Genomic DNA, 26,931 nt, shown 5'->3' with positions numbered 1-26,931 from the left:
AGCATCAGGAGATGAATATGCCTCTTCTATGGTTCTGGGTGTATCATCTATGAGGTATACAATGAAATCATCACCAAAAGACTTTACAGTCCTTTGTCTCTTGCTCTTTCTCGGAGCATCATTGTTATCCTCCTCAGGATTTTCTACAAGTGTATGTTCATTGTGTTCTATCGGCTCAGTAGAGCCATCATCCTCGATGAACTCTTGCCTAGATGAACTTATTTCATCTCTCATGGGAAAAATGTTTTCAAAAAATGTAGCATCTCTGGACTCCATTATAGTACCAACATGCATGTCAGGTACTCCAGATTTCACTATTAAAAATCTATATCCAATGCTGTGAATAGTATAACCTAGAAAGATACAATCCACAGTTTTAGGTCCAAACTTACGTTTCTTGGTTATTGGCACACTCACTTTTGCCAAACAACCCCATGTATGTAAGTATGACAGTGTTGGCCTTTTCTTCTCCCATTCCTCGAATGGAGTTATCTCTTTATTCTTTGTAGGAACACGGTTTAGGACATGACATGCAGTCAATATAGCCTCACCCCACCATTCCTTGGAAAGTCCCGCTGTATCTAACATGACGTTAACCAAATCCGTTAGAGTGCGGTTCTTTCTTTCGGCAACCCTATTTGACTGAGGTGAATATGGAGGCATCCTTTCATGAATAATACCATGTTCCTCGCAGAATAAAGTAAATAAATTTGAGAAATACTCGCCACCACGATCTGACCTAACTCTTTTGATCTTTCTCTCAAGTTGGTTTTCTACTTCAACTTTATAGATTTTAAAGTAGTGTAAAGCTTCATCTTTTGACTTCAACAAATAGATGTAACAAAATCTAATACTATCATCAATCAAAGTCATGAAATATTTTTTACCACCTTTTGTCAACACTCCATTCATTTCGCACAAATCGGAATGAATTAATTCTAAGGGTGCCAAGCTCCTTGCCTCCGTGGTCTTATGAGGCTTACGAGTTTGTTTTGATTCAACACATACATGACACTTAGAATTTTTGACAAAAGTGAACTTTGGAATTAAGCTCAAATTAGCTAAGTGCATCATACAACCAAAATTAACGTGACAAAGCCTCGAATGCTAAACATTTGTTTCATCAACGTTAATAACATTGTATGCAATTTTATTACAAACATCTGACAAAGAAAGACGGAACAAGCCTCCGCTTTCATAACCTTTTCCAACAAAAGTACCAAACTTAGACAAGATACATTTATTGGACTCAAAGACTAATTTGAAACCATCTCTACACAGTAGAGAGCCACTGACTAAATTCTTCTTGATGGTGGGGACATGCTGCACGTTCTTCAGTTGCACGGTCTTCCCCGAAGTAAACTTCAGATTTACCGTACCAACACCAAGAACACGCGCATGTGATCCGTTCCCCATCAGCAAGGAGGAAGTCCCGCCGGTCTGGTAAGAAGAGAACAAAGAAGCATCAGCACAAACATGAATATTAGCACCAGTGTCAACCCACCACTCGGGTGAACCAAAGACTGAAAGAACAGTAGGTAATAAATTACCGTACCCCGAAGTTCCTCCAGGCTCGCTAATAACCATGTTGGCGGAGTCGTTGCCTTTGCGGTTCGGACACTTTGCAGCAAAGTGATCCGTACTAGCGCACACATAGCAAGCTCCCGTCTTCTTCTTCTTCTTAAAAGTGGTTGTCTTCTTAGTCTTTGGTTGGTTCTGCGGTGGCTTTTTCTTGTTCTTGTGGGAGTTGTTCTTCTGAACAAGATTGGCACTTGAAGCACCAACAACTCCTTTCCCACGTATGTCATTTGCTCTCGCCTTCTCCTCAACATCAAGAGTCCCTATGAGTCCATCTATTGTGAACTCCTGTCTCTTGTGTTTTAGAGAAGTAGCAAAGTCCCTCCAAGAAGGTGGCAGCTTAGAGATTATACCTCCGGCCACAAACTTATTGGGTAACACACATGGGGACTCTTTGCTGCAATTTTTGAGATCTTTTGCCAGAGTATGTATTTCATGAGCCTGTTCCACTACAGAACGGTCTTCGACCATCCTGTACTCAAGGAACTGCTCCATGATATACAACTCACTCCCGACGTCAGATACTCCATATTGAGCCTCAAGAGCATCCCACAATGCTTTGCCAGTTGGCAGCCGGATATAAGAATCCACCAGGTTGTCACCGAGAATACTAATGATCAAGCCTCGAAAGAGGATATCAGCCTCATCGAACGCACTCCCTTCCTCTGGAGAGAATTGTTCAGGCTTACCCTCTTTCACATGGATCACTCTCGATAGTGTTAACCACAGTATAAGCCGCTCTTGCCAACGTTTGTAATTTGAACCATCAAAAGGTGGTGGTTTGATTGATGCAACAAAGCTAGATACCGAAAGCCTATTAACACAATTAGGTTTTTGGATTGTTAGATATCTAGGCAATTTTCGGTATATTTTAATTCCAAATATTAATATCAATTTCATGATATAGATGAGTGATAAGTTGTGTACAAGATATGTGCATGTGTTCATGTTATTCTCACTAATAAGCATGAACAAAGAATTAAACCAGAGTAGGTTTAGTAAGTACCCCAAGGCGGGACCAGTGCCGGAGGCACTGGTTGCGCCGTTACCAGCTGGAATAGACATGCTATTCGACTGGTCTTGCTCGAAGTAGCCGAACTATGTCGATGCAGGAAGATGTTCGCAGTGCAGTCCCACGAACGGTTACGCCGGGAAGTAGACGAAGTAGTCGTTCGCATGAGCGGTTACGCCGGGAAGTAGACGAAGGAGTCGTTCAGGGGGCGAGCAGTCGTGTCAAGACGCTCCCCAAAAACCTAATTGCCCGCGTCCCGTGCAGGACCTTCAGCGAGCAGAGGTTCCGGAGGCCCTGCTCTCGCTAGACCTGTGCGCGCAGTGCTAGCGGTGGGGAAGGCAGAAAGCAGCTGAGGGAGAAGGGAGAGGTCTCCTGAAGAGGAGTACCTGGATGAGTGCTTGAGATGAGTGAGGATGAGAGGAGAGGGTGCTGATTTATATAGGCACGATATGCCTCAGGTTCAACGAACCTGGACGTCATGAATGGCTTTGATGAGCGGCAGTTAATGTGCCTCAGGTTCAACGAACCTGGACGTCGTAAAGAGCCTTCAATGTCCGGTCATTAGTGACGACATTAACCCTCTGTTTTAATACTCTTTACTGCAAAACATCCTTCTCAGCACATCACGTCGCACCGCACCGCACGTCACGTCCGGCCGCGCATGCGCACCGCACCGCACCGCACCGCACGGCCGCGCCGCGCCTCGGCCTCGGCCACGGCCCGGCGAGGCGAGCGAGCGCGCGCGCGTGTGGTTCACCGTCCTCTTCTTACCGGCTTCACAAGTGGTGTACACGAAGTCCACCTTTTAAGTTGGTTGAGATCCTCCTCAATTCCCGGTACGGAATTAAGCATTGATTCCCTAGCATTAATAGTGGGCTTTAAATTCTTTTAATGCTTTAGAAGTAATGGGCCAAGCCCATTACTCCAACATCTTCTTCTTCTTCTTCTTGTTGTTCTTCTCTCCTAGATTTTCCTCTCCCTTTTGATAAAATAAGACGTTCATATATATCTGTTTTGTGGAAAACTTGCCGAATTCTGTTACTCCCTTTTGCCTATTAACGTTAATTAGGCAGATCTTTATAAAAGGTTGTTACTTAATTTTGATAACAAAAAATATGCGTATTTGCTAGATTCATATTTATCTTAATTTTTAAGATGGTGCTGATTTCTTAGCAATAAGTAATTTAATAAGAGAACAAATGGTCAAATAAAATCTTCTTTCAAAGACTTAATTTGTCCTAAAAAAATGGACTGAGAAAATACTAACAGTTTTATTAAGACCACTATCATTTATATTTGTTCTAAGAAAAGTAACTGCCCGTTTGCCTCTCGAGAAAAACAAAAAAAAAACTGTTTTGGTGATGAGTTACAGCTACTTGATTGTCATCCCGATAAGCAAGGCTGCCTGCATGCTGATAAGAAGAAGTTACAAGTGATGATCGCCTTGCCCTGCTTGCTTGTGAGACGATATGATCGAGACGGTGTAAACTTAACGTCACCAACAAGGGAGAGTTAGTTCAAGAAGCAGCGGGGATAGATGTATAGATGGTGACACAAATCTATTTTTCTTACTTCCTTGACAGCAGATAGCGTTTCTGTCGACGTAAAAGAAATAATAATAATAATAATAATAATAATAATAATAATAATAATAATAAATCATATGGCCATTCTGAACAAATTAAGGACATGACTACAGGTGGTTGTAAAACGCATGCAACATATGAGGCATCCATGAACCACGGCACCGGTTCTGAATTAGTCACTGATAGTCTAGATGAATCTTCCTGGGTCCTGACATCATTAAATACATTAGAAACGCAGACATCAGAAGATGCGATCCCATTGGCATTGTGTTTGTCAAAGCATGCAGCCGCATACGCCTTCTTCAATTCTCTCTCTCTCTCGATAACATACATGCATGCATGCTGGGCAGTAATATTAATTATATTGCTGGTTACTTAAGTAAAAAGATCGTTATATCTATATGTCGGCGTTCCGACCCGTCGGGCCTGAATCCCAACTAGTAAATGCTGCGTGTTTCCTCGTTCCAGATGATGATACAAGAGGCAATCACAGTAACGCACGGTTTTATCCTGGTTCCGGCCGCGGGGCCGTACGTCCAGCAAAGGGGGTGTGCGAGGGCACTGTATTATCTTGCACCCGAAGTGCTCGTAGTAGGGGATACAAGCGAGGCGAGAGAGGGAGAGAAGCTCCCAAGTCTCTGCTAGTGGTGGAGTTGGTTGAGATGAGTGCTCGGTCGTGCTGAGAGTCCTCTGAGGGGGAGTTCAGAGAACTTACTTCCAACCTTTGATTGGAGAGAGTCGATCAGCCCCTCCAAAAGGAAGCCCACCCTCTCCTTTTATAGTTGTAAGGAGGGGCGGCGTACATGAGTGTAGGGGCGCGGAAGTCGTCGTTTTCCCCCGAATTGCGGGTATAGTGGTCGAACACTGTAGAAAGTGTACTGTGGGAAGGCGGCGCGCGTCGCTGTCGTCCTGGGCTCCGTCCTTGGCCCTGCGAAGATTGTGCCGGTCGTCCCGCAGAGTCCCAGCGGTAGTAATGGCGTGGGACGGTCCCGGACCCCCTGGTCGGGGTGCGAGCGTGCGCACTAGAAAGTCCGGGGGCGCGTGGAAGTCCCGGACCCCACAAGAGAGAGGTCCGGGGCCCTGCCCACGCAGGCAGAGTGCCCCTCTCGGGAGGACACGTGCCATCGCCAGACCCCTTCCCCTGCGGGAGGTGAGTTCGGATGGTTGATGTCGGCGGAACAGTAACGGGGGCGGCGCCAACTTGTCTTGTACCGCGTTGAATGCTCCACAGGGCTGCTACAGCGGCTGGGGTGGCAGAGCGGTGACCGGGGTCAGTGGACGGGACGCCGGTCACATCCACTGCGGGAGTGGCAGTCTGACGCCGCCCGTCCTTGGAGCCGTGGCGGAGTAGCTGGCCTTTAATGCCTTTGTACGGCGGTCGGTTGGGCGGCGGGGCCATTTGTCCCTTGTGCCGAGAGATGGCCTCGAGCGAGGCGGAGATTGGCCACCCGCTCGAGGGCAGGTCCGCTGTCCTCGAGCGAGGCGGAGGTTGTCCACCCGCTCGAGGGCAGGTCCGCTGTCCTCGAGCGAGGCGGAGGTGCGATTGCGCGGTCGAGGGTCCCGAGGGGAGCCCTCGAGCGAGGCGGAGATGAGTGACCCGCCCGAGGGTAGATCCGCTACCCTTGAGCGGGGCGGAGTTTGTTCGGTGGGCCTGAGAGGGGCCCTCGAGCGAGGCGGAGATTGGCCACCTGCCCGAGGGGGATGTGGCTGGGCCACATGCTGGACTTCTTTGAGTCCTTTCCTTTCCTCTGAGGGAGAAATAGGCCGTGGGCCTTCGTGGGCCCAGTTGCCTTAACATATGTTTGTGTTTTTTAAAGTGGTTTTAGTACCTCAATTAGGGTGTCCCTAATTGTGGCACCCGACACTATATATCTTATATAGATTGCACCCACTAACTATTTCTCTCTTCATGCAAGGTGTCCACCTCATTCTCCACTAAGTGTCCCACTAACTTTCAACTATCTTATTAATTACAAAAAATGTTCATGTCATCTCTACAATATGCAATACTTTTAATTTTTAATTAAGTAAAGTAAAATCATATACATACTCTATTTTTTCATCACCTATTCTTCTATAATGTGATCAAATATTCTATTGGTGTTTCTTCTTTTAGCTCATCAATTTTTACGAGATTCAATAAACAAGAAAATGTCCATATGACCTCTACTATGTTCAATACTTTTAATCTTTAATCTATTAACGTAAAGTCATATACAGACTCTATTTTTGCAATACTTTTAATGTTTAATCTATTAACGTAAAGACTTATATACATACTCTATTTTTTTGAGCACCTATTCTTTTATAATGTGATCAAATATTCTATTGATGTTACTTCTGTTAGTTTATCGATTTCTACCAGATCCTGATAAAAAATAACATGCAAGTAAAATTCATATCACCTATATAGCCTATATAGATGACACCCACTAAAGTCATTAACTCTATTTCTCTTAACATGCAAGTTATCCGGATCATATAGGAACCCATTATATCAAATGTCACATCAACATCCACTAGGGCCATCTATTTATGTTTTCCATCGATTTTTTGTGAATGTTGCCATGCAATCATCTTAATTTTTCTACTTTCAAATTTCACGTTAAAATTTTATTTAAGAAATCCCGCAGCAACGCGCGGGGTATCACCTAGTATAATATATAATAAGCACATTTTTTGAGTAGTAAAGACCGTGAAATGTCAACCGGGCCGGGTTTAAAAATTTCTTGAAGCCACCGTTTGTTTTTGAAAATAAATAAATTGCGTATAAAGTTTTTTGTTTGCATTGGTTTGAGAACACCCATCTATCTACAGTGATGGATGCTTGTTTGGAGGTTGAGCTGAGCAGCAGAGAAACCCAGCCTGTCGGTGGTCACCATTGCTCCTTCTGCTACTAGTAGTAAGTATTTCTTTCTTTCTTTCTTTCGAATTATTATTATTTTTCTTTGTAGAAATAATAAATAATTCTGTAGAAGCAAAATCAATAAGTCAAGAAAGAAAAGGGTGTGTGCGGGCCCCACCCAGCGGCGACCAAGACCAGCAAAAGATTTATTTCGATTTGTTTTTGGTTGCAGCAGCGCACGCAGTCAGCCGTGGCGTCCTGTCTCTGCGTGTCTGCATCTTCCCTTCTTCTCCGGCGAGGCCCCGCCCGCCCGCCGCGCACGCAACCGCACCGCAGCTCCCTCCCCCAGCGACGAATTGGGTTCCGCCGGCCTCCCCGTCCCCGCCGGGACGAACAAGACTGCAGCTGCAAGAGGACTCCATCCATTCCACTTCCCAGCGCTAATTAAGGTAAGCAACTAGCACCACTGCTCTGCTGCCTCCTCTTCCGCAGCGAATTTAATTTCTACTCCTGATGCCGCTATTGGGAGGGATTACTGGTCGTCTTGCCGCCCGCCTCGTTAATCTCATCCCGTCCCCCAAAGGCCTTGCTTTGGATTCCCGATTTCCCCCGCGCGCCGCGCTATTCCTTTATTTTTTCTTTTTCTGCCTGCTTGGCCTCCTATTTGGATCTTGTTTGTTTGCGATTATTCGGTAGTGTAGTGCTCGGAGGTGCCAGGCTGGCTGGCCTTTCTTCCACGGAGCTCCCTACCTCTGCTGCTTGCTTTGGATTCGTCTCGCTCTCGCCTCCGCCTTCCGCCCATCGCTTCCACCTGCACGCTACCTACCTACTTCTTCTCTTGCTGCTGCTAGCTGCTTCCGATTCCAATCCAAGCCTAGTACTAGCTAGTAGTAGATATTAAAAGGAACGGCTCAGCAAGGGGATCGCCTGCGCTGCTTTCCTTTGCTTTTCTTTTCTTTTCTTTTCTTTTCTTGGTATATACTCTAAGCAGGATTCCTTCCCAATCCATTCGTCACTATGAATGAATGCAGTCCAATTTGCGCCACCAAGTTTGTTTGACCAAGTCCGTTGCTTTTATCGCCAGGTCAAGCACAACGCATAGTCTCGCGGGCGCGGGGATCTCATTCTCATCCGCCCAGCCTGGCTCTCAGCCCCGCGCGGATTCAGCAGCAGCTGCAGCAGCAAGGGCATGTGACGCCGCCGCAGGCAATGTGCTCCGACATGGATCAGCACCACGCAACCAGGTTGTCTACCCTTCCTTCCCTTTGACTCCTCCAGATCACACGTTTATCTTATATCTATATGATATATCAGCCGCCTCTGGATTGTAACCAATTCAGGTTAACTAATCCTGTCTTGTGCCCCTTGCTTCAATGTTTGACTCTTGCATAATACTCTCCCATATATATAGCTGCTAGCTGGGCCTGCTAATTTACCAATACCAACACTACTACTATGTTGTAGCATAAATGCATCAATCTCTTAATCATAATTCGCTAGCGTTGCGCAAGTTCAGTACTCTATGTCTCGATGACACTGGATAAACCTTGCTTGTTTCCTTCTTTGCAAACTAGCTAAGCCTGCTACTAGAGGTCTAAAGCAGCTTTAGTTTTGGTCGACCCAGTATAGCAGAGATATATGCCCCTGATCATCATCTTCTTTAATTTTGCCCAACAGGGAGGCTGCCTCAGACGTTTTAGATGCTAATGGCGACCATCGAAATATGCATGCTGCACATCATCTTGGACAAAATAGGCCTGGGGACACCAATAATAATAATAATCACATAAAACATCCATCAACGGATGACAATTTTTCCTCCAATGCTTCATCGCACAAGCATGGCCGTATGAGCCGCCATCCATCTACATCTTCTGTCGACGACCGCTCTGTCAAGTCTGGGGATGATTCCGATGGGGCTGAGAGTACAAATGGTGCCAAAGGCAGCGACACAGAGATTTCACACCTGCTAAATCATTCCATCTGGATACCACCTCAAGCGGCAGATAAGGAGGATGAGGCCGAGAGCTTTGATGACGACGACGATTATAGCGACGGAATCAAATGGGGCCACTCGAGTTTCCCATCCCCTGGCAAGGAAGATGAGGCCAGCCCAAGCAATCCAAGGGAGGAGCGAGAAAAGGCCATGCTAGAAGCTATGAATGGCCAGCTCAAGATACTTGTAAGCCGCTTCTTGGCATCGGCTGGCATCTCTTCTTCCAAGGAAGAGGGTAGCGACAGTTGGCTTGACATTATCACCTCCCTATCATGGGAAGCGGCGCTACTTATTAAACCCGATGGTACCATGGGAAAGGACATGGACCCTGGATCTTACATCAAGGTCAAATGCATAGCATCTGGTACTCGCCGGCAAAGGTGAAATCAATTTTCAGCTCACCCCATTGAACTTCTTTTTCTGTATCGACCTTTAAACTTTATCCCTTTTCCTGGCGATGTATTGGTTGCAGTGAGGTGATCAAGGGGCTAGTCTTCAAGAAGAATGCTGCTCATAAGCACATGCCGACCAGTTGCCACAGTCCTAGGCTTCTACTTCTTAAAGGAGTCCTTGGGCATTCTGATGTTGGTTTGTCATCATTTAATTCAATGGATCAGGTTGGGTTTCACGTATCTATATACATGCAAAAGTAAATCTAGTTCTATGTTGTTCTGTTGAGGGATAACACTTTCTATTTTCTATGCCTTCAACAACTATAGGAAAAGAACCTTTTGGAGAGAGCTATTGGTAAAATGATGGAGATATGCAGTCCTAATGTTGTTCTGGTTGAGAAAACTGTTTCACGAAACATTCAAGAACTTCTTCTGAAAGAGGGTGTCACTCTAATTCTTGATATGAAGCTCCACAGACTAGAGAGAATTGCACGTTGTACGGGTTCTCCCATAATCTCATTTTCAGAAGTTTTAGACAAACCAAAGCTGAAGAAATGTGATTACTTCCACATTGAGAAATTTACTGAGGAGCACAACACGACCAGTGAGGGTGGAAAGATGCCATCTAAAACGTTAATGTTCTTGGAAGGCTTTCCATGCCCTTTGGGTTGCACGGTATGGAGTCTATTCCATGTGCACTGATAACATTCAATTGATTAAATAGCAAGTACTAAACCAATTAGTATTTTACACCTTTCGAATTAATATTTACACTAATAATGGTTTCTTTCTGTTCAGATATTGCTTAAAGGAGCAAATAGCGATGAATTGAAGAAAGTCAAGCAAGTCATGCACTTCACAGTCTTTGCTGCATATCACTTGATCCTTGAAACTTCTTTCTTCGAAGACCAAAGGGTCTTTCTAAATGATAAAAATATTCCAAAAGAAAATTATGTTAGTGCTATGGAAGGGTTATCAACAAGTGCTTTTGATCTTGCTGCTCTTGGTGGTGCTATCCCTAACTTTCCTTCACATGATGACTCTCCAGCACTTAGATTGTTCCATGCCACTTCTAATCGCTATGTTGATGTGAACAAAACTTTGAGATCTCCGAGAAATGTAGAGTCACCGAGTTCAATAACCGGCAGCTCTGATCTTCAAGAAGGTGCATGCATCCGGTATGACTCAAGTCCATCCACTAATTCTGAGAGGACAGCATCAGAAGTCCCAGGTCCGCTGAGGAAATTGTTCGCTGACAATTTATGTCACCAGAATATTTATTTACCTGTTACATCATTGCAAGAGACAAATGATAAACAGAAAGAAGTCAGGGTTCAATCCAGCCAAGAAACTATTAGTAATGGTTTCCATAGGGCAAAGGTGGAAGAGTCCGCGGTTTCCAGTGAAAATGGGGAGTCCACAAATGATACCCAGAAACAAGAGATTAATCAAGCAATCATGCGAACAGGTTCTTCTGCAAGTGATAAAAGTGGAGAATCACCTGCCATGGTAGAAAACGGAGCACACTGTGGCACCAGTATCGTTATCAAAGAGAAAGATGTTGACGATGATCAAGCTGACGATGCACTTGATTCTCACAGCATACTGATTTTGATGTCTAGCCAGTGCACGGAAAAGCAGATTATTTGTGAACAGAGCCACTTAACCCGTATAAAATACTATGGGAATTTTGATGTGTCATTGGGGCGGTATTTGCAAGACATTTTGCAGAATCAGGTAACGCTTTTTTCTTTGCCTTTCTTTAAATGTTTGCTCTCTTGCGTGAAATAGCCATATTTTGCATTAGTAATACAACATGATTGGTTTAAGAAGAAGACTCAGCTTGTTAATGTTTTTATTCTAGCAGAAACTGAGCTGTTCCTCATGTGGAGAGCCTCCAGAATCTCACATGTACTCCTACACTCATCGAAATGGAAATTTGACCGTGCTAGTAAAGCGGCTCAAGCCCCAACACCATTTGCCTGGCGAATCTGAAGGAAAAATATGGATGTGGACTAGGTGCTCAAGATGTGATCACGAACATGGGATATCCAAATCTACTCCAAGAGTATTAATATCAGCTGAAGCGCGCAATCTCTCATTTGGGAAGTTCCTGGAACTTAGTTTTTCGAGCCACTCTGCAGCCAGGAGGTTATCCATATGTGGACATTTGGTGAACAGAGATTGCTTGCGCTTTTTTGGGTATGGTACACAAATTTATTTTGCATTTACAAATGATTTGAATAGAAGTAACTTCTTGATAGCCTTTAGGCTGTGGCATGGCATTCCCAAACTATCGTTTTTCCATTTTGGTGATGTATACATTCTGTTTTGTACTGATTTCAGGTTGGGCTCTAGAGTTGCTATGTTCCGGTACTCATCAGTTGAAATTTACACTACCTGCAAACCACAACCCACTCTACAGTTCGTCAACCCCATCAGACAGGAGTGGTTCGAAGGACAAAGGAGACATGTATGGCTTATTCTCTTTACCATTTTATTCATTAATTATCTTACAATGGTCCTAATTTTTATGCTGCATCTTTCAAGGTTCATGCTAGAGGTATGACACTTTACTCTAAGGTTGCAGCCTTGCTACAAAAGTTGAAGAATGAACATCCTGATGCGATAACAGTTGCAATCAATTGTGGCCTCTCACTCCCTATTAAGGACTTTACTGAACTCGATGAGTTGTTGATCAAAGAAAAGGCTAGCTTTGAGGTAGGTATCCTTATTCATTTCGGTTCCTAATTATTCTGTTGATTATTGTTTCTTGGTTTGTCAATATCTGTATTGATATGCAGGGTTCTCTGGACAAGGCCATTGACCATAATGGGAGACCATCCTCATCTGTGCATGAACTTTTGAATATAAATTGGTCCTATCAGGACCTTCTACTTAGACTTTACATATGGGACCGTCGTCTGCATCAACTGTTCTACTGTAAATCTGTTGGGCTACAAACTGCTCCTAATTGCAAGAATCCTGCTGATATTGTGAATGAGATTTCTGATGGGAACTTTGAAATTGGAAAGAAAACCAGTGGATTCACAAATGATGAAACTATGACAGCTTTTGTGGCAGCCACTGCCACCGAGTCTGCAGTTAACAAACTTTACCTTGACCATCAATCAGGTGAGACTGGAGCAACCTTGCCTGATGAAAGTCCGGAAGCTGGGGACTCTGAACTTTCTTGCAATGGAGGCAGTAAAGATGAAGAATCTTCCATTGTTCCTGGTCAAATAGACATAGATAGCACAACAGAAGCCCCAAAAGGTCCTTGTTTTGAGATATCCAATGAGAAGGGGGTCCAGGGAAATGTTACTGTGGCAGACCCAACACATGCAGAACATGAGCCTTCTACCCAACAATTCAGATATCCTTATTGGGATGACAAAGAAAGGTGGATTTGGAATCCAACTCACGAATCTCAGTTGGCTTACAGAAATGACATTCAAGATGGATATTTGGACAAATTTGATATCATTAACCATTATAAACCATCTTACCTGCCTCCCTTGTTTGAAGAACAAGACGAGGCATACCCTCCACAGTTCACAGTTGGTCCAGGTAGTAATATTCTGTGTGTACAGGAGGATGAGATATCAAGCATAATAGCTCGTGCTCTTGCCATGTCTGATGAACGTCACCATTCAAGAGATTCCTTTTTTGAGAATGAGATGGAGAACTCCAGGGCAGAGCATGCTAGAATGATGGAGAAATCCTATAGTTTTCTGTCTGCAAGTTCTTACAACTCATCACAATGGTCATCTGCTGGATCTCAAGAATATGAAACAGGCTTCTCATCTCTCTCTACAGTTTCATCTGACGATTTTTCTGGTTATGATAGCTCATCTTTATTGTCCTCAGCACATCCAGAAATGACCGTCAACGGGAAAGTAACTTTCAGAGACAAATACTCAGTCACTAGTATATATGCTAATGAATTCTATGAACTACGAAAGAAGTGCTGCCCATCTGAGCTTGCATATATTACTTCTTTAAGCCGCTGTAAAAAGTGGGATGCTCAGGGTGGAAAGAGCAAGGCGTTTTTTGCAAAGACAATGGATGACAGATTCATCATAAAGCAAATCAAGAAAACAGAGTTTGAATCGTTTATTGAATTTGCTCCTCATTACTTCCAGCATGTTTTCCATTCTCTGGACACTGGAAGCCAAACTTGCCTTGCTAAAATATTAGGAATCTATCAGGTAGTTTATATCAACAGCTTGAGTTTGATCTAAGTTCATCTTCCTGGCTATTTTTTCTATGTGGTCTCACTTGCCTTTTACAGGTTAAGCAAATTAAGCATGGCAAAGAGGTAAAGATCGACCTGATGGTGATGGAGAATCTTCTCTTTGGCCACAATATTTCACGGATTTATGACCTTAAAGGTGCTACTTTTTCGCGGCGTGTCACTGATTCAAATGACCGTGACACTGTTTACCTGGACCAAAACTATGTTGAGGACATGGGTGTTTCTCCAATCTATATTGGTGGAAGAACAAAGCATCTTTTGCAGCGTGCAATCTGGAATGACACATCTTTCCTCACTGTATGTATAAGGCACATCTTTGCCATGATCACTTGTAAATTGTAATTATGTTCTTCTTCTTCAACAAAAATATTTGTTAACATAATTGTTGTGCTTGCAGTCGGTCAACGTCATGGACTATTCTCTGCTTGTGGGAGTGGATAAACAAAAGCACGAACTTGTGTTTGGCATCATTGATTATCTGAGGCAATATACTTGGGACAAACAACTGGAGACATGGGTGAAGACTTCTCTGGTAGTACCCAAGAATGTTTCGCCAACAGTAATTTCCCCCAAGGAGTACAAGAAAAGGTTTAGGAAGTTCATGGCGAAGTACTTCCTCACAGTTCCAGACACTTGGAGTCCTGATAATCCTAAGCAATGCAAATCCATTGGTCATAGCAATCGCAAGTCGTTAGAAGTCCAGAATAGTGATAGCCAGCTTCAGCATCCAAATGAGGCTGAGGCATGTACCTGATCCTATGCAGGACCTCCTGGCAGTTATCTTGAAGCCTATTTAGTTATCATTGGGCTAATTTTTACTTTTGTAAAATGGTGTACATAGGAGGACCTCACTGTTGATCTATCCAAAAGTTTGCAGCTTTTAGGCAAATTGTTGGGGCACATGAGGTCCACAAGACGTGTACCTATACAAATGTTCATTGTTAATTTCACAATTATTATAGTGAAATTTAAAAAAAAATCATATGATCATTTTTTTGGACCCATCACCTATGAGTCTGAAGCAGCCTTCTGTCCAAGTATAGGCATTTCCTATATCTGTTGAAATTAGTTCAATTTGAGTACTATGTCCTATTTACTTCAATGTGGCTGCTGGCATCTGGAAGGGGAAGGAGCGGTATAATACTCCTGATGTTGCCACCTACGGTACAATGTAATTTTTCCTGTATGCCCCCTTCACCTTTCTTGGTACTGTAATTTTTTCAGAGCAACAGGTACGGTCCACACTCCACACTGCTAAGCTATTTTCTTTCATAAAACAATTCTATGGGTGAGATCAAGTTGCTCGCTTGTTCTATATTCTGTTTTTTTTTCTGGAATATTACTCCAATATGTATGCCCTAAATTTAATTTGTTCTTATCCTGTTCATTTTCAGACTTCTTCCCTAGGGAAAGTAGCTGTCTGGTGATGCACATGGAGGATTATGATCCAGTTAGGGCTTATGTTACTATAATCTACTACTGGTCAATGAGCTGATGGCAAGAGCTTTTCAGCTGTTTGCTCCTCCTTAACAGTTTGACTGATTTTTTTATCAAGATATTCTGCTGATCAATTTGCACTGGATTTTTCTGTTCAATTTGTCACTTCACAATGTGCAAATTGTTTCTAGCAGCAGCTGATGGTGAACAGATCAATTCGAGAGGTGTACAAAAATCCGCTTGAAGAAGTATCGACACCTGCTTGAAAAGTGATCATTGTATCTGTTTTCAGAAAGAGGGGATCTGATTTGGTGGATTGATCAAGGTCAGCTTTTCCCAGAAGAGGCAGCATCCCAACCCCAAAGTGTGGAATATGGATTGCGGTGCTGCTGCTGCTGCTGCTTACCATGATGTATCTTATCCTATCCTTTTGGCTCTGGAAGGCACAAGTCCATCAATTTGGCATTCAGCCTGTCACAGAAGCTGATTTTGCTTGGCTCGCAAGAGGTACACAAGGTGATCACCCTGTTCCAAATCCAGAAGGCTGTCTCTCTCATCATCTCAGAAAATGAATGGTGACTGTTGTCGGAGATCAAAGAGAAACAACCTCACAAATTAAAGCAGCACAAAGGTACCATCTCTCTAGCTCCTTCCCTTGTTATCTATCTTGCGGGGCGGTTCGATCAATGATAACGAAAGCATAAGCTTACCACCGAAAACAAGACGGACAAGCAAAAAGAATGACAACTACAAAGGCTAATTTCCCTCTACAAAGTCTAATTTCCCTCCAGTTTGTTTCTTTCTTTTTGTCTCCTACTATATATGTCCAACAAGTTGGACACACCTTGCCTTTCCCAGTTATAGTAAAGGGGCAAAGAGTTGGTTTTCCTTTTTCTGAGGTCTGATTGGTGGTGCTTGCAGATTCTCGATCCTTTTCTGAGGTCTGATTGGTCGCTCTTGCAGATAACTACTATATTTTTATAATATCTAAAAATATGTTGGATTAAACTAAAAAGAATATAATGCTAGAGATATGTCCTGGTTCTGATTCTGCTGACAATAGGGAGGCAGGCACAGTGGGGTTGATTGGGAACTGAGTAGAATACAAACTAAAGATAACCATGACGATGATTGTGCATGCACACGACACGGCTTATACTAGAATGGTAGCTATTATCTAGATTGTAGATAGTAAACACGTACAGCAACTCATCAACCAGCTGATGCATGCATGGAGGAAAACAATGGAAGAAAACAAAAAGGCACCCCTTCCGTTCCCTAGAATTGTTAGTCTTGTTGTTCTAGTGCTGGTACTAGCTAGTAGCATATATCATAGAAGAACAAGAACTGAAGTCTTGGTTGGTTTAATTTGTTTGTTTCAGCTTGCTATAGGAGAGCTATAGCTAGCGATGGCTGCAGAGGTCGGAGAGCATCTTCCTGCCCTCGACGATCTCATCGAAGAAGTCGTCGAGCTCGACGATGAGGCTGTCGGCTCCTGATCGCAGCATCCCGACCCAGCCATCGATGATCTCCGCTCTCTGGGCGAGGCCGCCAATAATGTCCTCAGGCGGGTGGCGGCAGCCCATGGCGACGACCCTGTCCAAGTCTTGCTTGAGGCTGTCGATGGCAGCCCTGGCCTGGCGGAACTCGTACATCATGATCCCATTCCCAGCAGCAGATGAGCCAGCTGAGTCCACTAATTCTTGGGCGACGCGCTGGCGCAGGCGTGCCAGCATGGAGGCGGCGTAGTGCTGGTGGTGGGTGGCGGCGCCAGCAGGAGCGGCGGCAGCGCCAGGAGCGCATGTGAGGAGGAGGTCGGGGAGGCAGGTGACGGTGCCGGAGATGAGGACGATGAGGAGCAAGGAGCTGGCGTTGCGCAGCGCGTAGAGGACCCCCCGGAAGCCGTTGAAGGCGTTGAGCTTGAAGTCGAGCGGGGAGCGGGCGTCGAGGAGGAGCGTCGCCGGGTCGAGCCTGGCGTCGGCGAGCGCGCGGTTGTCCTGCTGGAGGCCGGCGGCGTGGCGCCTGGGCGCGCTGACGGCGCGCTGGACGACCTGGAGGTCGGCGTCGTAGAGGCGGCGCCAGGCGTGGATCGCCGGCGCGACGCGGGCGGCGGCGGCGCAGTAGGCGTCGAGCGCGGAGGCCCCGGCGCGGGCGAGCTGGCAGGCGTCCCAGAGGCGGGAGGTCTCGTCCATGTACTCGTCGAGCCAGCGCTCGCCGGGCGGCAGGTGGAGGCGCTGCACCAGGTGGAGGAGCTGCGAGTGCAGGGAGCGCAGCAGCGCCGCCGCCTGCTGGAGGAAGGGCGCCGACAGGCACGCGTGCGGGCTGTGCTGGAGCGCCTCCAGCCCGTGCGCCATGGACGAGTAGAAGCTGTTCATCGCCATGGCTGCCTGCTACTGCTAGCTTGGGGTGCTAGCTATGCATGTACATACATGGTGGCCGGGGTTTTATATATACTGGTATTGGTAGGCGAGAGAGATGAAGAAGCTACTAATTAATTAAGAGAGGGTGGCATTGTCATTGTCATTGCCATTGCCATGATGAAGGATGATGATGGTGGTTTCTCTTTCTCCTTCCTTGGTCCGTACTGCGGTCTTGCTAGCTAGTACTACTGGTCACTAGCGCGTCCGCAACGGTAATAGCTAGTACTAGTCCATAGTCAACACCAGGAACAAGTAAGCACATTGTTGATTCTTGTGAGCCAACACAAAAGCCTAGGCTGAAGCTCCTATGATATGAATGATTTGGAACTCAAACTCCATCCATCGCTTAATATATCTGCTGGGTACAAGTCCATTACATTACTACTGTGGTGTGGTGTCTGTCGACTGGGTCCAACTTCTCTGACTTAGAAGCGAAGGCACAACTTCTCTGACTGTAGCTGGTACTGTTCACGGAACACTGCTCAAAAAGGTACTGTTTTACACTGTAGCAGGGGTGCTGTAGCAATCAATCCTGGCCATCCATCTCAGATCGGGCGGCCGGAAATACACCGAAAGTCGCCGCTACAGTATTCCCTGACTTGCCTTCAGCAAGTCAGGGAATCCCGATTGCTGTCGACTGTCCTCGCCGGTCCAGATCCAGTAGCTAGTCGATGGATCGTCCTCCTTCCTTTCCACCTGGTACTCAATCCATATTGAAAAAGAATATCGTTTAGGATAAAGTTTGAGTCAAACATTCAAAATATATTATGTATAACTTTTAAGTTATTGAGTTTGAAAAAATAAAAGCAATATGAATAGATTTGTCTTAAAAAGCACTTTCACAAAAATATGCATCACTTTTCAACAAATATTTTTATAAAAATAAACAGTCAAAGTTATACTTTGGAGACTGTGTCACTCTCCTCTTCTATTTTCTATATGGTGGGAGTATTGCACACATTTAGAGCGTTTGCAATGGCTAGCTATTTAGCTAATTAGATCTGATGTGGCAATAGAAAAGTAGGAGAGAGAGAGTAGTCATTAACGAAGAGTGTGTGGATTATATCTGCTGACTAGTTGAGTGAGCATCAGCAGTAGTGCTCGATTAGAGAGAGAAGCTGCTACTCCTAGTTGGAGGACAGAGTTTCAAAGGCGGGCAGGGAGTCCAAGAGATTTGTCTTTTTGCAGCCAGCCTAGTAGATAGAGTCTACTACACTACTACTAGGAGTAGTGGTGATCTGACTAGGGAGTGAGTATATTCAGGAGAGGATTTGAAGCAGGAAGGAAACAAGGAATCCGAGTCCCCATGGCAAGCAAAATGGCAGCAGGGAGGCGTCGACACTTGTTGCTGCTGCAGCTGCAACTCTCTCTCTCTCCTTGTAGAGAAGAGAACCCGTACAGTACAAATCTCTCTCCTTTTGAGACCGGCCGGCCGGGCGGAGGCCCTCTCCCTCCTCACCCGGGCCGGCAATCATCATGCCTAATATAAATACTTCCTCTTCTCATGCTCTACTTGTAGGAGTATAATATTAGCTCACTCCATTCTGAAATATAAGATATTTTAATTTATTCTAAATCAAAATAGTTTAGATTTGATCAAAGATAATAGAGAAGAATATTAGCATATAACACATTGAATAAATAAATTATAAAACATATTTTATAATGGATCTAATTATTCTCATTTGACATTCAAATACTATCACTTTTTTTATAAATTTGGTCAAACTTAGAATAGCTTGACTTAGGACAAACCAAAATATCTTATATCTCAGGACGAAGAGGTTACTATACAGTATTTACTACTCTCTGATCTCAAGCTTCTTCAATTATAATCCCCCTCCGTCCTCTAATCTCAGTCATTGACACAGTCAACATGAATGATGATGCTTGCTGAGTCCAAAAGTAGAGTGGGATTATTCCGAGCAAAGCAAGTTCCTGTCCTAGTAGGAGTACTATATAGTGTGTCTAGGTGCTCGTGGGGTTTTGGAGAACGAGAGATCGTCGATGGTATAAATGGGGTTAGGATTTGTGTGTGTGTGGGGGGGGGGGGGGGGGGTGGGGGGGGGGCATCGAAGAGCATGTGTGTTATGTTGTTCGGCTCTGCCTTACTTTGGCCGCCCTCCCAAGCAAAGGCTAACAATATACTCCTATATGGCACTAAAGTACAAGGTAATGCTTCTACTTAATTATCAACTACTAATACTAGTTTAGTAAGATTGATCTTCGATGGTGGATGGATCATGCATGAATACTATGCAAATGTTAGGAGTCGCTCGGGTGACTGACAGTCAAACCATTACACAAGGCCCAATAACTAAACAATTTTTTTTTGTTCCCGAACAATTTTTTTTGTATTGCCGGAATAATTAAAAAATTGTTCCGGAACAAAAAAAATTGATCTGGAACAAATTTGACTGAATTACACATGTGGGGTTAGTTTAGGCCCAAAACATAAAATCTGAGATGCATGGGGCTAGTGCGACAGGTTTGCTGGCGGTCACACGGGTGAACCCCAGCAACGCCCTGAATACTGTTACAAACTAACCTGGCCATCAGTCTCGTGTAAACACTACAATTGTTCACATAGTAATAAATAAATTCTTGCATTGCAAATTTGCAATTGCATTCTCCTCTTTCTTCATCTCTTCCGAATATCATGCTCATCATATCCCGTGGTAATATTAGCTAGTGGATCTCCATTATTCTTAAATATACATACGTCCCCACTGAATTTTCCCATTCATTTAAGTTTTCATCTTTTCTATAAGAGCTCTTTTACAATGATTGTAAAGTACTAATGGGTACTTTTAGATACTTTTATCTTGAATTGTTTTTAGCCATTGATCTATGAAAAGTATTTATAAAAATTAAATTAAATTAGTATTCGATCCCACTTTTTGATACTTGGTCCCACATTTTGGAAGTATCAGATACTTTACCCTAGGTACTTTGGGTACTTTCTACCTTCATCACCGTATAATTTTATCAGATGGACGGCTCCTAGTGTTTTGAGTCATTGTAAAAGAGCTCTTTTTATAAATATCTGTACAATAAGATAGATCTGCAAGTAAAATATAAAATATTTCATTATAAATCTAGTAATACTTATTTACTTAAGAAAATATTGTTGCTCGAATTTTTTTTAAAGAAATATTGGCGTTGTGTATTTAAGAACAAAGGGAGTATGGTGTTTTTTTTTCTAATTATGCAGAGTAGTTGCGTATCTTTGCATTAAACAGAAACGATAAAAAAGTCGATTGTTGAGCAAAGACATACCACTCAGCAAGCTTGAACGGCAAGGCCGTTGGGCAAGGAAAGACTACTCACAACGCAGACAACCTAGTGTATCATGCCACACTTGATACACTATAGTCGGCTACAATATCACCACTGAATTTTTTTCATTTGTTTAAGTTTTTCATTTTTCTATAAATATTTATACAAATAGATAGATCTGCAAGGTTAAATTAGATGTCTGATATTTTTTCAGTGGTCGGACACTCAACACATGTTGCAAGAGACAAGGATCAATGCTGCAATTATTGTTTCTTCATGTTTCGTAGTGGATGTTGCACAAAATATGGTATCAATATTGCGGTGGGAATTTCCATCCTCGAATTGGATGTCAGAATTTTTTGTATACATATTTTTCTGATGTTGCAAGCATTGATTTTTTTATGTTACAGCTATTATTTATTAATGTTGCGATGGACCTTTCGATGAAAAAATCTGATCGGATGTCCGGACGCTAGTAGTGCCATTTTTCTATCCATAGCATGTTAATGTTAAAAAGGTTTGATTTGTCAAAAATCTAAATGTAGCTATATTCGGAGATGGAGGGAGCAGCAGCTATAGTATAGTATTTGATGAGGCTCCCTGCCATGCCAACAACTAGCTAGTGTCGTGGTTCAGTTAGGGGCCATTTGGCACGGCTTCATCTAAAATAGTTTCACTAGTGAAGCCAAAGCTGGTGAAACTAAAAAAAAAACTGGTTTCATCAGACTTCTAGTTCATTTTAGCATCAGCCTATAAAACGGCTTCACACTACATTATTTTGATTTGCGTGAGATAGGTGAAGCTGAAGCTAAAATAAGCTATGTGGCCCATAGTTATTTGATGTAACAACAAAGAAACCATGCATAAACATGTAACTTGGACTAAAAAAACATAAATATTGATGATATAAAAACAATAATATTAATATGATACATGAAGAAAACAAACCGACTTATTGTAACTTTTTTCTATTTAAAATTAATTATTTTTTAGATCGAGATGTTGTTGGTTAAACATGCAGAAAAATGTTTGACTTTAAATAATTATAAACATAGCTAGCTATAATATTCATGATACAGTAGCTTGGCCTGCGTGTGGTGTGTAGGTGGTGTAGGGCGGCTGGCTTAGCTCAGGGGGCTCAGGTCTTGACCGAAAACTTTGCATTGGGAGCTGCACTGTATGGATCATGGTCTTGCTTTGCTTGCTTGCACTGCCCACAGTAGTCTCTTCTACAGATCGAATCGATAGACAGACGAGGAGCCAAGCAAGTGACGCGCAGCAGCAGCAGCTTTGCCTTTGGTGTCGTAGCAGAACCATACATGCATGATTCAGGACTCTGCAGAGGTAGAGACCATCATCATGCATGGAGCTGCTAGCTGGCCATGCGTAAGGCTGCCTACAGCAACTCATCTGCAATAATCTACTGTAGCAGAAGCAGCCGCAATCATGGTTGTGTAACACCACACGTGTTAATCACTTGTAATTAAATTAACCACAGTCATTAGTTCAAAACTCATGTGACAAATCACCAACTCAAACTTGATTCTGTCAGTTTGGGCCGGACCGGTCTGACCGGTTTGGGCAACCGGCCTGACCGGTTGGGGGCTGACTCAACCGTTTTATTGGCCCCACATCATTTAAACCTCACACTCTCTCACTAACTTCCTCAGTCTCACCCCGTGCCCAGCTCGCCCTCCCAACCTCTCTCTCCCTCCCCTCTCACCCAAACCCTAGAGATCCAAAACCCTCCCTCTACCCTTCATCCAAGGCCCAAGGGAGCTTCAAATCGGTGGAGGATCAACTTCCCCATGTTCTCCTCCATGGGGTGACGCGGGATCGCAAGTTCTTCGTGGGAAAGGAGTCATTCAAGGTAATTTAGGAGTTTGGATCGATCTCTTGTTCTAGAAGGTTTTAGGTGGTTTCCTCTGGTCAAAAGCAACCACATGAACCCCTGAACTAGATCCTAGAAGGTATTTGGAGTTGGTGGGCGATTTTCGCCGCGCCAAGGTTTCTAGGTTCTGGTCTGGTTAGGACCGGTCTGACCGGTGTCACGGTAGGTTGAGTAGGACCGATCTGACCGGTCGGGTGGACCGGTCTGACCGGTGCTAGCAGGGCTGAGTGGGTTCAATTAGGGCTAGTTGATGCAAATCGTTAGAATTTAATTTGGCTATTGGTTACATGTAATTTTTATAAATCATGCATACATTTCTCATGTCATATGCATATGCATACGTATAGCAGCCACGGCGGAGGAGGTCGTATACGAGGTGGTTGCGGAGCCACAGGAGCCCCAGGGGCAAGCCCCGCAGCAGGAGGTTCGCGAGGAGTCGGCCCGAGGCCCGGCTAACCCCAGTTTTGAGCAGCAGACTCGAGGCAAGCCCCGGTGCACATCCTATTATTTCAAACTTATGACACCTATATATGTCTCTATTACTTGTGCATTAGGTTTAGGAATTGTTGGAACCCTAGTTGCATGATCCTTAGTTTCCCTTGAGTTATACTAGAATGTATAGGACGATAGAAATGCAATGCTTAATAGTTCTCGATAGAAGTCGAGTGACTTCTTGTCACCCGCGAGATATAGGATATTTAGAAGTCGCATAATTTCCGGTTACTCGCGAGATATAAGTTACATGTATTTGTATTATAGTATATGAGTTAATGAAAGTGATATGGAAATGTGAGACCGGACGGGGAGTAATGATGATGCATAGGTATGGCAGCAGGACAGAGTTTCTGGTTGTTTTAGCCCCGTCCGTGTCGGTTAAGGACCGTACCGTTGTCTGGCCCTGCTGATCAAGTTTGATATTGTACTAACCACATGCGAGGAGTAGGAAGTAGTCGAAACCGGTAAGCCGAGTACTGCTTTGCTTCGAAATTATAGGAACCCGCACCCAATTCCTGGGGCGAGTCGAGTAGTCACGGAGAATTGGGGATGCGTATGTTTACTTTTGGTGGTCTCACGTTGAGCTCGGCTGACCATATGTCGTTGGGCTGGTTCCTGTAGTTCGAGGCGGGGAGGGGAATGGTTGGTACGTGTGGTCCGACGGGGCATACACGTGCCGTGTTGGTTAGGTCCACCTTGCAAGGTTAAATCGGATCGATTCGCCGTCAGTCGCTCTCGGATATGAGCACCTTGATCGCAGCACCGCATCGCAGTAATGCCTTATGGAACTTAAGTGATGATTGGAAATGACTACCATGAATTATTACTCCATGTCTGTTATGATTTCTTAGCAGGTGCAAATACTAGTTGAGAATGATAGTATATAGAATTTGGAGCTAAAAGTGGAAAAATAAGGACTCATTTTAGAAGCTTTTTATGCAAAATAACCACCAACCAGAAAACCTTGCATGTCTAAATATGTGGGCTAAGTTATACCCACTGGTCGGGTAAACCTTGCTGAGTATTAGAATACTTAGGATTTGTTGCCACAATTATTATTACAGGACACCCGGACGTAGACTTCTGCCCCTGCCGTGTCAAGTTCATCCGCCGGGATGCAGAGGGGTGGAAGGTCGTGAAGCGAGACCCCTAGGCTGGGAGTCCGTCGGGTTTTACACTTGAGGGCTGAGTGTGCGGACTCTCTGTTTTGCGCAGACCGGTTTGACCGTGGGACCAGTCTGACCGGTGGTGTCGGCAGGCAGTGCCGACCGGTCCGACTGGATGGGAGAACCGGTCTGACTGGTCTTGAAAGTTCAAAACTAATGGAAGCTAGAGTGGTAGTGAGATCTTTTATATTCGAACTTCAGTCATAACTATTGTAAAGTTTTTGTAAATTATGCAACTTATGTACTGTATATGGATATTTGATCTCGGTTTGTAAAATTAAACGTTCCAGAATCTTGTTGTGAATGTATTTTAAAATATTGTGTCGTGCTTGTACCATCTGTGCCCGCCTTCGCGTGGGACTTCCGGTGTTGTTTCGATCGGGCCGTGGGTTGAGAAAGGATCGCCAAATTAAGCCATTAAGCTAATGCGCCCGATATGTTTAAATGACGGCCATTACGCTTAATTAGAGTTTTAATTTGGCGGTTCCGTCACAGGTTGTTCATGGACGTACTGACTGCTCTGCAACAATCGATTGATCGATTGCATATTCTGCATACATACAAGGTTCACAGGACACAGACGGACTACTACCAATCCCCTTGGCCTTTCTTTCTCTGCTCTGCACCTCCTCGACTGCTCCTAGGTTTCTGGAAAATACAAACACAACTCATGATGCGTGCCCACCTGCTTTATTTGCAATCGATCAATGACGATACGACTCCATCGCCATGATTGATATGATGCGCCCGTCAATCAAGATCGGCTGCAATGCAAATTACAAGGCACTAGCTAGCTAATTGAGTGGCTGACTGACAGCTGATGATCGACTATGCACGATGATTGATGATGAAGATACTGCTCAAGGCAATGAAGGCATACACAGGCCAATGCAAGCAATGCGATTCATTCCGGGACGACAATGCAAGAAGCAAGGCTGCAAAGACAAGACAAGCAAGGGAGAAAGGCCGCAGTCATCTTGAGTTTTTTCAAACTGGATCAAGACCATGTTTGGTTTACCCGTGAAAATGTTTTCATGAAAACTTTTTATTACTTTGACCATCAATTAAGGGTATTAAATAAAGTCTAATTACAAAATTACCTCCACAACTATGGTACTGTAGCAGTTACTCTAACTAATGAGGTTTTTGACCGTACGATTAGTGAATAATTGAGCGCGGTCACTGTAGCATCACTGTAGCTAATCATGATGAAACTTGAGTCATTAGATTCGTCTCGAAAAGTTACACTCATCCCTGAAAAAGTTTTGCAAATAGAATTCATTTAGTATTTCATGCGAACATTCGTTTTTTTGTGAAATTGTGATGTGACCCTTAACCAAACATGGCCCAAACCGAATTGAGTTCATGTTTGAAAACAAGAGGCTACTAGCTAGCTAGTACCAACCTAGTAGGCCAGCATATGCATAGGCATGGAAGCAGAGATACGTAGTATCACCTTTTGACGGCCAAGCAAGCAAGTTGTAAAGGCCCTCCCCTCCAGCTATAAGGAAAGAAAGAAAGAAAGAAAGATGAAAGAGGCCGGGATGAGATGGGAGCTGCAAAGTTGGGGCGCTTTTTGCAGGATCTAGCTGCCTTGTTGCTTTCCTTCCTGCTTCTTCCCCAATGCAATTGCAAGCCATCCATGAGAGAGCCACGCACCCCATCGAGTCGAGTCATCATGCTGTCATATCTGCAGCCTGCATGCTTGGATCGATTGCCAGCTCGGAATCCAGAAAATGTGCTGCGTGGGAAGGAGGCAGCATCCAATCCTTCCTACTCCATCGAGTGCCATGCCACGAGCAAGTCTTGTCTCTATGGAATCAATCCGGGACTCTGCTTTGATTTGTTACCTACCTTCACCTGCGGCTTTGATTTCTCAATCAATGCAAAGACCCAGTAGTTTCGCAAAAGTATGTACTCTATATGAATAACAGGACCAAACTAATACCTAAAATACAGTACACAACAACTCACTCACCTAATAACCAGCATTTGTCTCGACAAAGCGTCAAGACAGTGAAAAAGGGTATAGGCTTTTATTCGTGCCATTTTAGTTATTATCAATCATAATACCTAAAAATAACAGATGCGCACTTGCTATGTCAAGGTTAAGAGCAAAACAAGTTCTTTAAACCATTGCAAAGTTCAATAAATTTCTTTCCTGTGCCCTGCTACCGCACAAGCGCTCGTGGCCTAATGGATAAGGCATTTGACTTCTAATCAAAGGATTGTGGGTTCGAGTCCCACCGAGCGTGTGATTTATTGCTTTTTATTTTTCTTTTCCCTAGTTCTCTTCCTGCACTGTTTCTTTTTCAAATTGCAAAGTGAGTAGCGTTTTGGATCCACACATACACATTTGTTGTAGTGGAATATAAAGACTAATTTTTTCAGCTTCCGATTGCCAAGTGAAGAGTTTCTGCTGCCATGTTATTCCCATCCGATACAGAGCTGATGGGACAGGAATCCCATTAGCTTTCACAATCAGGACGCAGTTCATTCCACTTGCCAATGATTTGAAAATTATTTCGTATATATATGTTGTCGAAGTTTTTATTCAAGCGACACAGACAGAAGAT

At 44.0% G+C, this 26,931-nt stretch overlaps 2 protein-coding genes and 1 non-coding gene across 5 annotated transcripts; 2 read left to right on the top strand and 1 right to left on the bottom strand.

Moving 5' to 3' along the window:
• Positions 1-7,246: 7,246 nt before the first annotated feature.
• Positions 7,247-14,674, top strand: LOC120711098 (1-phosphatidylinositol-3-phosphate 5-kinase FAB1A-like). 3 transcript variants are annotated; one of them, XM_039996511.1, is made up of 12 exons: positions 7,261-7,470; positions 8,106-8,265; positions 8,699-9,397; positions 9,490-9,634; positions 9,737-10,084; positions 10,208-11,146; positions 11,277-11,611; positions 11,756-11,882; positions 11,960-12,130; positions 12,214-13,620; positions 13,704-13,964; positions 14,065-14,674. In XM_039996511.1, the coding sequence occupies exons 2-12, from the start codon at positions 8,231-8,233 to the stop codon at positions 14,419-14,421; spliced, it is 4,824 nt and encodes a 1,607-aa protein (XP_039852445.1). In that variant the 5' UTR covers positions 7,261-7,470; positions 8,106-8,230; the 3' UTR covers positions 14,422-14,674. The 3 variants fall into 3 exon arrangements, with proteins under 3 accessions (XP_039852444.1, XP_039852445.1, XP_039852446.1); XM_039996510.1 differs by having other exon boundaries at positions 7,247-7,470; positions 11,277-11,882; positions 14,065-14,657; XM_039996512.1 differs by lacking the exon at positions 8,106-8,265.
• A 1,586-nt stretch (positions 14,675-16,260) lies between these two features.
• Positions 16,261-17,898, bottom strand: LOC120711099. Its single transcript, XM_039996513.1, has one exon. It carries the CDS (start codon positions 17,483-17,485, stop codon positions 16,508-16,510), a length of 978 nt encoding a protein of 325 aa, XP_039852447.1. The 5' UTR covers positions 17,486-17,898; the 3' UTR covers positions 16,261-16,507.
• An 8,639-nt stretch (positions 17,899-26,537) lies between these two features.
• Positions 26,538-26,610, top strand: TRNAR-UCU. The gene has a single exon. It is a non-coding gene; the product is annotated as a tRNA-Arg (tRNA).
• Positions 26,611-26,931: the final 321 nt, after the last annotated feature.

Source organism: Panicum virgatum, chromosome 6K (assembly GCF_016808335.1).
Source record: "Panicum virgatum strain AP13 chromosome 6K, P.virgatum_v5, whole genome shotgun sequence".
Classification (NCBI taxonomy): Eukaryota; Viridiplantae; Streptophyta; class Magnoliopsida; order Poales; family Poaceae; genus Panicum; species Panicum virgatum.
Note: the sequence above shows the minus strand (reverse complement) of the source record. Positions and strands in the feature narration are given on the sequence as shown.

Excerpts from the sequence above, each read along its gene's own strand:
- LOC120711098 (XM_039996510.1), top strand. The coding sequence starts at position 8,231 with ATGTGCTCCGACATGGATCAGCACCACGCAACCAG. Across the intron at positions 12,131-12,213 it reads AAGAAAAGGCTAGCTTTGAG|GGTTCTCTGGACAAGGCCAT; the intron begins GTAGGTATCCTT and ends ATTGATATGCAG. Across the intron at positions 13,621-13,703 it reads AAATATTAGGAATCTATCAG|GTTAAGCAAATTAAGCATGG; the intron begins GTAGTTTATATC and ends TGCCTTTTACAG.
- LOC120711099 (XM_039996513.1), bottom strand. The coding sequence starts at position 17,485 with ATGGCGATGAACAGCTTCTACTCGTCCATGGCGCACGGGCTGGAGGCG.